The 12,698-nt window shown below is 50.9% G+C and overlaps 1 protein-coding gene across 2 annotated transcripts in view; it reads right to left on the bottom strand.

Moving 5' to 3' along the window:
• Window positions 1–12,698, bottom strand: part of tonsl (tonsoku-like, DNA repair protein) — a 195,341-nt gene that overhangs the window by 144,405 nt on the left and 38,238 nt on the right. For both annotated transcript variants that reach the window (XM_085987264.1, XM_085987263.1), the window contains exons 6-8: window positions 8,184–8,355; window positions 6,713–6,827; window positions 4,467–4,612 (exon numbers count right to left, since the gene is read on the bottom strand). In XM_085987264.1, the coding sequence (XP_085843390.1) occupies window positions 4,467–4,612; window positions 6,713–6,827; window positions 8,184–8,355 (433 nt within the window). The remainder of the gene's footprint in view (window positions 1–4,466; window positions 4,613–6,712; window positions 6,828–8,183; window positions 8,356–12,698) is intronic.

The following is a 12,698-nucleotide window of genomic DNA, read 5'->3' as shown; positions in this document are numbered from 1 at the left end:
CTGTAAGTGGTTGCTTGAGTAGGTGGCAAAAGCTGTGAGCTAGAAGCTTATTAAGCAGTTGTAGATTGTTGACTCAAAAGGTATATATTAGGCAGTAGTTTGCAAAATCCTAGAGATTGGAGGTCTGCAAACGGAGTGGATCGCAAGCAGAGTGGAGGAATTTTGTCAGAGCAGGAATTCGGTGGAGACGTCTGACTGAAAAGGAGGAGTGGAGCCACAGAACCCAAGGTCTCCAAGTTAAGAAAATAAGAATTAGGAGCAGGAGTAGGCCATACGGCCCCTCGAGCCTGCTCCGCCATTCAATAAGATCATGGCTGACCATCGACCTCAACTCCACTTTCCCGCCCGATCCCCATATCCCTCGATTCCCCTAGAGTCCAAAAATCTATCGATCTCAGCCTTGAATATACTCAATGACTGAGCCTCCACAGCCCTTTGGGGCAGAGAATTCCAAAGATTCACCACCCTCTGAGTGAAGAAATTTCTCCTCATCTCAGTCTTAAATGGCCGACCCCTTACCCCCTTATCCTGAGATTGTGACCCCGAGTTCTAGACACCCCAGCCAGGGGAAAACAACCTCTCAGCCTATAAGGGTCCCACGTTTACTTTTGCTAATCTTTTCCTTTTGACGTACCTATAGAAGCTTTTACAGTCTGTTTTTATGTCTCTTGCTAGTTTACTCTCTTTCTATTTTCCCTTTCTTTATCAATTTCTTGGTCCTCCTTTGCTGAATTTTAAAACCCTCCCAATCCTCAGGCTTACTACACTTTTTAGCAACATTATAAGCCTCTTCCTTTGATCTAATACTATCCTTAACTTCTCTTGTTAGCCACGGTTGGATCACTTTTCCTGTGGGGTTTTTGTGCCTTAAAGGAATGTATATTTGTTGTAAATGATGTATTAATTCTTTAAATGCTAGCCATTGCTTCTCTACCGTCATACCTTTTAATGCAGTTTCCCCATGTCCTTTAGGGAAGGAAATCTGCCATCCTTACCCGGTCTGGCCTATATGTGACTCCAGTCCCACAGCAATGTGGTTGACTCGTAACTGCCATCTGAAGTGGCCGAGCAAGTCACTCAAAGGCAATTAGGGATGGGCATTAAATGCTGGCCTACCGTAGCCAACTCACCCCTCAAACCTACGTAGTTTGCTTTTAGATTTAATACCCCAGTTTCGGATTTAACGAAATCACTTTCAAACTCAACATAAAATTCCATCATATGGTCACTCTTTGGCCTGACGAGGGAGGAGGCATTGCTGGATCTGGTTCTGGGGAATGAGGTGGGTCACGTGGAGCAAGTGTCAGTAGGGGAAACATTTAGGGAACAGTGATCAAAGTATCATAAGGTTTAGACTGAAAAGGGAAGGAGTGAGAGAGAATAGCCCTTGCTATTTAAACTTTCGAGGAGGGTTAGCATCGATATAACAAACCTGCTTAGTAGCGTGGTTTGGGGCAAGCTTCGCTTACACAATGTGAGCTCTCCCAACACTGAGCTCGCTCCGAACCAGGGGCATCCCCTTGACAGACCACATTCTCGGGATGTGGGTGTGCTGGCCATCAGTTTAACACAGCGGAGTGTCTCGCTAACCCACCAGAGGGCAGTTAAGAGTCAACCGCGTTGGTGTGGGACTGGAGTCACATATAGGCCCAGACCGGGTAAGGACGGCAGGTATCCTTCCCTAAAGGACATTCGTGAACCGGATGGGTTTTTACAACAATCCCACAGCTTCACTTTTACCTGACACCAGCTTTTTACTTCCAGATTTATTTCAACTGAATTCAAATTTGAAAGCTGCCACGGTGGGATTTGATCTCGGTCTCTGGATTACTAGTCCAGTAACAGAATCACTACACCACCGTACCTCGTGTCACGACAAATATCCACCTTTTAAATCCCAAGTCCATTCCTCTTCCCAAGTAAGTGTCACCTTTTTTAAAGACCTGCATTGATTCTGCACCTATTGCACTCTGCAACTGTAATAATCCAAGAATTGGATAAACACTTAGAAAGGAGAAATTGTGCAGGGCTCTGGGGAAGGAGCAGGGCAGTGGGACTATTGGAGAGCTATACCAAAGTGCCGGTGCAGGCACGATGGGCCGAGTGGCCTCCTCCTGTGCTGTATCATTCTATGAAGACTTTGTATGGAGAGAATTTGCTCCTGGATTCACTGCTAGGGCGATTGGATCGGAGTGTGAGCTGACCTGGATCCCTCTATTGTAGGAGTGTGAGCTGACCTGGATCCCCCTATTGTAGGAGTGTGAGCTGACCTGGATCCCTCTATTGTAGGAGTGTGAGCTGACCTGGATCCCTCTATTGTAGGAGTGTGAGCTGACCTGGATCCCCCTATTGTAGGAGTGTGAGCTGACCTGGATCCCCCTATTGTAGGAGTGTGAGCTGACCCGGATCCCCCTATTGTAGGAGTGTGAGCTGACCTGGATCCCCCTATTGTAGGAGTGTGAGCTGACCTGGATCCCCCTATTGTAGGAGGGTGAGCTGACCTGGATCCCTCTATTGTAGGAGTGTGAGCTGACCTGGATCCCCCTATTGTAGGAGGGTGAGCTGACCTGGATCCCCCTATTGTAGGAGTGTGAGCTGACCTGGATCCCCCTATTGTAGGAGTGTGAGCTGACCTGGATCCCCCTATTGTAGGAGTGTGAGCTGACCTGGATCCCCCTATTGTAGGAGTGTGAGCTGGCCTGGATCCCCCTATTGTAGGAGTGTGAGCTGACCTGGATCCCTCTATTGTCGGAGTGTGACCTGACCTGGATCCCCCTATTGTAAGAGTGTGAGCTGACCTGGATCCCCCTATTGTAGGAGTGTGAGCTGACCTGGATCCCCCTATTGTAGGAGTGTGAGCTGACCTGGATCCCTCTATTGTAGGAGTGTGAGCTGACCTGGATCCCCCTATTGTAGGAGGGTGAGCTGACCTGGATCCCCCTATTGTAGGAGTGTGAGCTGACCTGGATCCCCCTATTGTAGGAGTGTGAGCTGACCTGGATCCCCCTATTGTAGGAGTGTGAGCTGACCTGGATCCCCCTATTGTAGGAGTGTGAGCTGACCTGGATCCCTCTATTGTAGGAGTGTGAGCTGACCTGGATCCCCCTATTGTAGGAGTGTGAGCTGACCTGGATCCCTCTACTGTAGGAGTGTGAGCTGACCTGGATCCCCCTATTGTAGGAGGGTGAGCTGACCTGGATCCCTCTATTGTAGGAGTGTGAGCTGACCTGGATCCCCCTATTGTCGGAGTGTGAGCTGACCTGGATCCCTCTATTGTAGGAGTGTGAGCTGACCTGGATCCCTCTATTGTAGGAGTGTGAGCTGACCTGGATCCCCCTATTGTAGGAGTGTGAGCTGACCTGGATCCCCCTATTGTAGGAGTGTGAGCTGACCTGGATCCCCCTATTGTAGGAGTGTGAGCTGACCTGGATCCCCCTATTGTAGGAGTGTGAGCTGACCTGGATCCCCCTATTGTAGGAGTGTGAGCTGACCTGGATCTCCCTATTGTAGGAGTGTGAGCTGACCTGGATCCCCCTATTGTAGGAGTGTGAGCTGACCTGGATCCCCCTATTGTAGGAGTGTGAGCTGACCTGGATCCCCCTATTGTAGGAGTGTGAGCTGACCTGGATCCCCCTATTGTAGGAGTGTGAGCTGACCTGGATCCCCCTATTGTAGGAGTGAGAGCTGACCTGGATCCCCCTATTGTAGGAGTGTGAGCTGACCTGGATCCCCCTATTGTAGGAGTGTGAGCTGACCTGGATCCCCCTATTGTAGGAGTGTGAGCTGACCTGGATCCCTCTATTGTAGGAGTGTGAGCTGACCTGGATCCCCCTATTGTAGGAGTGTGAGCTGACCTGGATCCCTCTATTGTAGGAGTGTGAGCTGACCTGGATCCCTCTATTGTAGGAGTGAGAGCTGACCTGGATCCCCCTATTGTAGGAGTGTGAGCTGACCTGGATCCCCCTATTGTAGGAGTGTGAGCTGACCTGGATCCCCCTATTGTAGGAGTGTGAGCTGACCTGGATCCCTCTATTGTAGGAGTGTGAGCTGACCTGGATCCCTCTATTGTAGGAGTGTGAGCTGACCTGGATCCCCCTATTGTAGGAGTGTGAGCTGACCTGGATCCCCCTATTGTAGGAGTGTGAGCTGACCTGGATCCCCCTATTGTAGGAGTGTGAGCTGACCTGGATCCCCCTATTGTAGGAGGGTGAGCTGACCTGGATCCCTCTATTGTAGGAGTGTGAGCTGACCTGGATCCCCCTATTGTACGAGGGTGAGCTGACCTGGATCCCCCTATTGTAGGAGGGTGAGCTGACCTGGATCCCCCTATTGTAGGAGTGTGAGCTGACCTGGATCCCCCTATTGTAGGAGTGTGAGCTGACCTGGATCCCCCTATTGTAGGAGTGTGAGCTGACCTGGATCCCTCTATTGTCGCGGAGTACAGTTCCCCACTGCCGTCCAGTTACCTGTGTCCTGTAGTAGTCGATGGCTTTCTGGCAGGTCCCCACCTTACAGCAGAGATCACCGAGCTGCTCGCACAGTCCCATCGCCTCCTGCTGCTCCTTTTCAGGAAGATCAGACAAGGCCTCCTCCAATCGGCAACCTTTCACAGCTGGATTATCGGGGGCGGCGGGGGGGCGGGGGGGGTAAGGAATACAAACAGCAATTGTTAATAAAAACATGCACACAGCGTCAGAGAGCAAAGTCACCCTCCCCACCATACCACCCACTTCATTCAGGAAGGGAAGAAAAGAAAAGTACTGTTTGAAGTGGAGTCACTGTTGTAATGTGGGAAACGCAGCAGATAATGTGCGCACAGCAAGCTCCCACAAACAGCAATATGATAATAACCAGATAATCTGTTTGTGATGGTGACTGAGGGATAAATATTGTCCAGGACACCGGGGAGAACTCCCCTGCTCGTCTTCAAAATAGTGCCGTGGGATCTTTAAGTCCTGAGGGGGGGCCTCGGTTTAACGTCTCAACTGAAAGATGAGGAATGTGAGGGGATGGGGTGTGACTTGGAGGTGGTGATGTTCCCATACACCCCATGCCCTGGTCCTTCTCGGTGGTGGATGTGAGCCACTCGCCGCAGCACACTCAGCCTCTGACCTGCTCTAGGAGCATTTTGTGCGGCTGGTCCAGTTGAGTTTCTGGTCAATCGCGACCCCAGGATGGGGGAGATGGCGATGGCGATGGCATTAAATGTCAAGGGGAGGTAGTTCGGCTCTCTGGTTGGAATCAGTAGAATTTCCTATTGCAGCACCTGTTTCCAGTCACTGGGCAGCACTGTGGAGATCCTAGAGCGCAGCGTACCTCCTCGTGTCTACCAACTGGTGAAGAGTCTCAAACACAATATCGCAACATTACAGCACTAACTGGTGGAGACCATCAGATACAACAGCATCATAACCAATCAAGGCTTCCGCTGGGCAAAGCTCAGACGTGGTAGCCTTGGACCACTGGAATGGTTATGGGGCTGCATTAATTGAAAAGCACACCGATAGATTTGAAATAAAGCTCGAGTGAATAAACTGCACGGACCGTTAACCAGCCATGCACCCTTTCCATTATCAGAGAGACTTGTATTTATACAGTGCTTTTCACACCCTCAGGGTGTCTCCAAGTACTTTTAAAGTGTCACTGTTGTAATGTAGGAAACCCAGCAGCCAATTCGCGCACAGCAAGATCCCACAACCAGCACGGTGAATGTTGATCGAGGGATAAATATTGGCCAAGACATCGGGGACAACTCCCCTGCTCCTCTTCAAAATACTGCCATGGGATCTTTTACGTACAGTTTTGGTCTCCTTATTTAAGAAAGGATATACTTGCATTGGAGGCAGTTCAGAGAAGGTTCACGAGGTTGATTCCTGAGATGAAGGGGTTGACGTATGAGGAAAGGTTGAGCAGGTTGGGCCTAAACTCATTGGAGTTTAGAAGAATGAGAGGGGATCTTATTGAAACGTATAAGAGTCTGAGGGGGATTGACAGGGTGGATGTAGAGAGGATGTTTCCCCTCGTGGGGGTATCTAGAACGAGGGGGCATAGTTTCAGAATAAGGGGGCACCCATTTAAGACGGAGATGAGGAGGAATTTCTTCTCCGAGGGTCGTGAATCTTTGGAATTCTCTACCCCAGAGAGCTGTGGAGGCGGAGTCAGTGAATATATTCAAGGCGGAGATTGACAGACATTTGAACTACGGGGGAGTCGAGGGGAATGGGGAGAGAGCGGGAAAGTGGTGTGGAGGCCAAGATCAGATCAGCCATGATCTTATTGAATGGCGGAGCAGGCTCGAGGGGCCGAATGGCCGGCTCCTGCTCCTATTTCTTATGTCCACCCGAGAGGGCAGACGGGGCCTCGGTTTAACGTCTCATCCGAAAGACGGCACCTCTGACAGTGCAGCGCTCCCTCAGTACTGCACTGGGAGTGTCGGCCTGGATTATTGGCTTGAGTCTCTGGAGTGGGACTTGAACCCACGACCTTCTGACTCCGAGGCGAGGGTGCTGCCCCGCTGAGCCACGGCTGGCCCCTCGACACTAAACCTCACACAATACACTACAGAAAAGAGCCAGCGCTGGAAACACTCAGCCGGTCAGGCAGCAGGGCTCAGTGTTTCAGGCCGAGGGCCTTTCCCAGTTGCCCTCTGTGCAGAGGCTGCCCGAGCCGGTGTGTTTCCAGCCTTCTGGCGTAGAGTGCAGGAGTCGCTCACCGCTCTTGAGGCTTTTCCTCACGCCGTCACGCTCCGACTGCTCCTGCGAGCCCAGCTTAAACGCCTTCTTCAGCGATCGCTTTGCAGCCACAAAGTCTCCAAGGTTCAGGAAGACCTGGGACACACAGAGGGGGGGAAACTGGGTTAAAACTCAGACAAGCCTTCAATCGCCTCGCACTGCGGTGAGTGGAGCGGCTGTGCCCCTCTCACTCTGCACTGACATACATCCCAGCACATATCACACTCCCTGTAAACATGTACTGATGGTGAGGCCATTCGGCCCCTCCAGCCTGTTCCGCCATTCAATCAGATCATGGCTGATCTGCATCTTAACTCCATCTATCCACCTTGGTTCCATTACACTTAATACCCTTGCCCAACAAAAATCTATCGCTCTCCGTTTTGAAATTTCCAATTGGCCTCAATGGTCGGTGGGGTGGGTGGAGAAGAGTTCCAGATTTCCACTCCCCTTTGTGTGACGAAGTGCTTCCCGACATCACCCCTGAACGGCCTGGCTCTCATTTTAAGGTTATGCCCCTTTGTTCTGGACCTTAATCACCTCGATCAGATCACCCCTTGATCTTCTATACTCAAGGGAATACAAGCCTAAACTTTGCAACCCGGTCTCATAACTTAACCCTTTTCGCCCCGGTATCAAGGGGCTAAAAGGGCTAAATTATGTGCAAGGGTCTCTTATTGCACTTATCAACCAATGAGGAGGCAGAGCCCATCAGTCCCGGGCCAGCCCACTGGCGAGGAGGGCCATCGTTGGACCAAACCATTTTGCATCAAAAGGCTACTAGTCATTACTGGGGAAGGCCACTGAATTCAGACAGTGGAAAAGAGGCAATTCGCTGAGTTTCGGTGGGCGGGTGGGGGGGGGGGGAAGAGAAATTGAGAGATGCTTTTAAAAATTAATTCCTGGGATGTGGGCACCATTGGCAAGGCCGGTATTTATTGCCCATTGCTAGTTGGCAAGGTTTGACAAAACTGAGTGGCTTGCTAAGGGCAGTTAAAAGTCAACCACGTTGGTGTGGGACTGGAGTCACACGAAGGCCCAGACCGGGTAAGGACGGCAGGTTTCCTTCCCTGAAGGACATCAGTGAACTGGATAGGTTTTTACGACAATCCCACAGCTTCATGGTCACTTTTCCAGAGACTGGTTTTACATTTCCAGAATTGGACTGTATTCAAATTCTCAAACATGCTTCCTCTCTTGCCCCCGCCAATCTGCCCGATGCCAGTGCAGAACACCACTGGCGCTCTTTTGTGCACTCCCTCCATCCCCCACCCCCTCACCAATCTGCCCAATGTCAGTGCAGCACTGGCGCTCCCTCCCTCCCCCACCCCCTCCCCAATCTGCCCGATGCCAGTGCAGCACTGGCGCTCCCTCCCTCCCCCACCCCCTCCCCAATCTGCCCGATGCCAGTGCAGCACTGGCGCTCCCTCCCTCCCCCACCCCCTCACCCACCTGTCCGATGCTGCTGAAGCACTCGCTCTCCATCAACCTCTCCTTCATTTTCTTGGCGCATTCCTTGGCTGCTTCCAGACACCGGACGGCCTTGGAGTGCTCGCCGCTGCGCCAATGGATGCCCCCCAGCATGAAGTTGGCTCGGTACAGATCCTCGTACAGATTGTTCTGCCTGTGGGAGAGCGGAACACGTGTTTAACAATGCTGGTCCCCGGGGGGGGGGAGGGCGAACAGGTCCCTCCTGACTGATGTCGCTCCCTCCTGTACTGAAACAATCCCCAATGAGGAGAATTACAACCTTCAGTGATATCTGGGCCGAGAATGTAATGATGAATCTACATCAAGCCGTAGTAAGACCACAGTTGGAGGACTGTGTGCAGTTTTGGCCTCTACTCTATAGGAAAGATACTGAGGCAGGAGAGAGTGTACAGCACGGATTGCCGACTGGTTTGAGAAAAGCAGAGAAAGACTTGAAAATTGGGACTGTTTTTGAATCATAGAATCTTACAGCACAGAAGGTGCCACTCGGCCCCTTGTGCCTGTGCCGGCTCTTTGAAGGAGCTCTCCAATTTAATCCCACACCCCAGCTTTCGCCCCATAACCCTACAAACGAGTCCTCTTCAAGTACATGTCCAATTGCCTTTTGAAAGTTCCTATGGAATCTGCTTCCACCGCCCTTTCAGGTCGTGCGTTCCAGATCTTAACCACCCCCCGTGTGAAGAAATTCCTCCTCATTTCCCCTTTAGTTCTTTTGCTAATTATTTTAAATCTATGACCTCTGGTTATCAACCCGCTTGCCAGAGGAAACCGTTTCTCCCTACTTGTGTCAGCTGTGGCTCAGTGGGCAGCACTCTCGCCTCTCAGTCAGAAGGTTGTGGGTTCCAGTCCCACGCCAGGGACTTGAGCACATAAAGCTAGGCCGAGACGTTAAACCGAGGCCCCGTCTGCCCTCTCCGGTGGATGTAAAAGATCCCGTGGCACTATTTTGAAGAGCAGGGGAGTTCTCCCTGGTGTCCTGGCCAATACTTATCCCTCAATGAACATCACTAAAACAGATTATCTGGACATTATTGTAGTGTATGTACCTTTAAGGGAGAACTACTTTTACTGCTCCTGTATACTGTACTACCGGCAGTGACCACACCTGTATATAAGCCTTGAGCATGCCTCTGTACTGTTAGTCTTCAGACTACCCTCCTCCAGTAAACACCTGTTGATTGTTAATTTACAGCCTCCGTCTAGTTATTGGAAAACATCATACTTTAAGAATCACGGATTCAACAGTGGCGACGAGGTCGATTCGAATCTACCTGCAACTCTGCATTTCCTTTCAAGGATTCGCTCCGGGAGGACGGTGGAAGAAAGTCGAGGCCAGAAGCACGGGCGTCGACCACGAGCAACCGCCCAGTCGTCCGGCAGAGAGTGAACATCGCAGGGGAGGCTGGTGAGAGCTGGGCTTGGTTCCCCAGCCACGACGATCCAGCAACAGGCTGGCAACAGGTACAGCGCAGACCCTTCCCGGACAGCGGCGGCTGGAGCCGACCGACGGCACAGAAAAGGCCGAGCAGCGTCGACGGGGTAAGAGAGAGGGTGAAGCGCACAGGGCGCAGCCGGGGGTTGAAAACCGAGCGGCGTCGACGGAAAACAAAAAGAGAGAGAGGGTAAAGCAGCAGCCGGGTTCAGGACCGAGCGGCGGCAACGAGAGAGGCGCACAGGAGAACGCGCAGAGCACAGCCAGGGCTCAAGGGCTGAACAGCGTCCGCGGGGGAAAGAAAGGAAGCGCGGGAGACGCCATTGAGCCGCGGAGAAGAAGGGAGAGCACGGGAGACGCCATTTTAGAAGCCGCAGCGGAGAAGAAGGGCGAGCGCGGGAGACGCCATTTTGTGCCAGCGGAGAAGAAGGGAGAGCGCGGGAGACGCCATTTTAGACAGTTTAATCATACCCAGGGATGCCGAAGAGTGGCAGTATCACTGCGTTCGACAATGAAGTCGAAGATTGGGCGACATATGTGGAACGCATTGAGGTGTACTGCAAGGCGAATGAAGTGCCAGATGCTAGGAAAGCACTAGTTTTGTTGAATTCCATGGGTGCAAAAACTTATGGCTTACTGCGAAACCTAATAACCCCAGAGAAGCCTGTGGATAAGAATTTCGAAAACATAGTGGAAATCCTACAGGACCACTTAAACCCCACACCGTTGCTGATAGCAGAAAGATTTAAGTTCCACAAAAGGAACCAGCATAAAGACGAAAGTAATGCTGAGTACTTAACGGAACTGCGCAAGCTATCGAAGCACTGCCAGTTTGGATTGGGACTAGCAGATACGTTAAGGGACAAGTTTGTGTGTGGACTTCAAAGTGAAGGAACCCAGAAACGGCTTCTATCAGAAAAGGATCTTATGCTGGACAAGGCTTTCAGCATGGCAGTATCACACGAAGCAGCCGCACGGGGCGCTGCAGAGATACAACGGAGACCGCAAGAATATGGCACCAATGAAATGTCATATGGAGCAGGGAAGTGTTATCACTGCGGCAGAACAACACACGACCAGAAGGATTGTTGGTTCAAGGACCAAGTGTGCAGACAGTGTGGAAAAGCAGGACACATAGCAAGAGTCTGCAGGTCAGGGAAGAAAACCAGCAGCAAGAAATCTCCACAGGAGAAGTACAAAAAGGTACATAAGGTGATGGACAGTAGTTCAGACGAACAGAAAAGTGATACAGACTCCGGAAGCAAGGAGCTGGGTTGTCTGAAACTACATAAGGTAATCAAAATGGAGGATCACCAGACTATCTGGGTCACGCTCAAGATAGACGGAGTCCAAGTGAAAATGGAATTGGACACAGGATCAGCCCTAACAGTCATAAACCAAAGGGACTACAAGCGGCTATTTTCACATATACCCTTGAAAGCTACAGAGATTGTCTTGAAGACGTACACGGGGCAAAAAGTCTACCCCAAAGGAAAAATAAGGGTGAATGTGATATACAAAGGCCAGGAAATACCCAAAATGGACCTATATGTTTTGCCAGATGGAGGACCACAACTACTAGGACGTGAATGGATCCGGAAGATACAATTAAATTGGCATTCCATACAGGCACTGAAGGTTGAGGCCAAAAAAGATGACGACGTCACACCTGGACGACTGTCAAAAATGCTAACTGACGCACAAGAAGTGTTCCAGGAGGGACTCGGAACACTAAAAGGCACAACAGCGATGATTAAAATAGAGGAAAATGCAAGCCCAAAGTCTTATGCAAGCCTTATGCGATCCGACCAGCCGTCGAAGCAGAGCTGGAAGGGTTGGAACGTTCAGGAGTACTGTCCAAAGTAGACTGGAGCGAGTGGGCTACACCCATCGTTCCTGTAATGAAGAGGTCGTTGAGTAATACGCCTGGGGAACCAAAGAAGGTGCGCATCAGTGGGGATTTTAAGGTGACAGTGAACCCAGTCCTTCACACGGTACAATATCCACTTCCACGGATTGAGGATATTTTCGCCTCACTATCTGGAGGTAAACGCTTCGCCAAAATTGATCTGGCCCAGGCGTACCTGCAAATGGAGGTAGAAGAAGCCTCGAAACAATACCTCACGATCAACACTCATAAAGGTCTCTACCAATACAACCGGCTGGTGTTCGGGGTAGCATCGGCTCCGGCTATTTGGCAAAGGGCAATGGATCAAGTCCTGCAAGGGATTCCAGGGACCCAGTGTTATTTGGACGACATCCTGGTCACGGGCGAAAATGACAGTGATCACCTCGCCAACCTGGAGAAGGTGCTCACTAGATTAAAGGAATATGGGCTACGAGCTAATCGCCACAAGTGCGAGTTTTTCCAGAAGCAGATCTCGTATTGTGGCCACGTTATTGATGAAGAGGGGTTACATAAGTCCCCTGAAAAGATTGAGGCAGTAGTCAAGGCTCCAGCACCGGAAAATGTGTCACAACTGATGTCGTTCCTCGGGCTGGTGAACTACTACCATAAGTTCTTACCAAATTTGTCTGCAGTACTACACCCACTGAACACCCTACTGCAAACGGGGGTACCATGGAAGTGGAGTGACGAATGTAAACGAGCTTTCCAGAAGTGCAAAGAATTGATCACATCAAAAGAGGTGTTGGCTCATTTCAACCCAGCACTACCAATTCGGTTGGCATGTGATGCATCACCCTATGATATTGGAGCGGTGCTGTCGCACAAATTCCCAGACGGGTTGGAGAGGCCAGTAGCCTTTGCGTCTCGGTCACTAACCTCAGCCGAGCGCAACTACGCCCAGATCGACAGGGAGGCCCTCAGCCTAGTATGGGGAGTAAAAAAATTCAACCACTATCTGCATAGGCAGAAGTTCACCTTGCTGACTGACCACCAACCACTTGTCTCCATCTTTAATCCAAAGAAGGGCGTTCCGGTGATGACTGCACAACGGCTACAAAGATGGTCTCTTTTTCTAGGGGTGAACCAATATGAAATAGAGTATAAGGGCACAAAACAGCATGGAAACGCTGATGGG

Source organism: Somniosus microcephalus, chromosome 5 (genome assembly GCF_052327205.1).
Source record: "Somniosus microcephalus isolate GS21.2 chromosome 5, FLI_Smic_1.0, whole genome shotgun sequence".
In the NCBI taxonomy this organism is placed as follows: Eukaryota; Metazoa; Chordata; class Chondrichthyes; order Squaliformes; family Somniosidae; genus Somniosus; species Somniosus microcephalus.
Note: the sequence above shows the minus strand (reverse complement) of the source record. Positions and strands in the feature narration are given on the sequence as shown.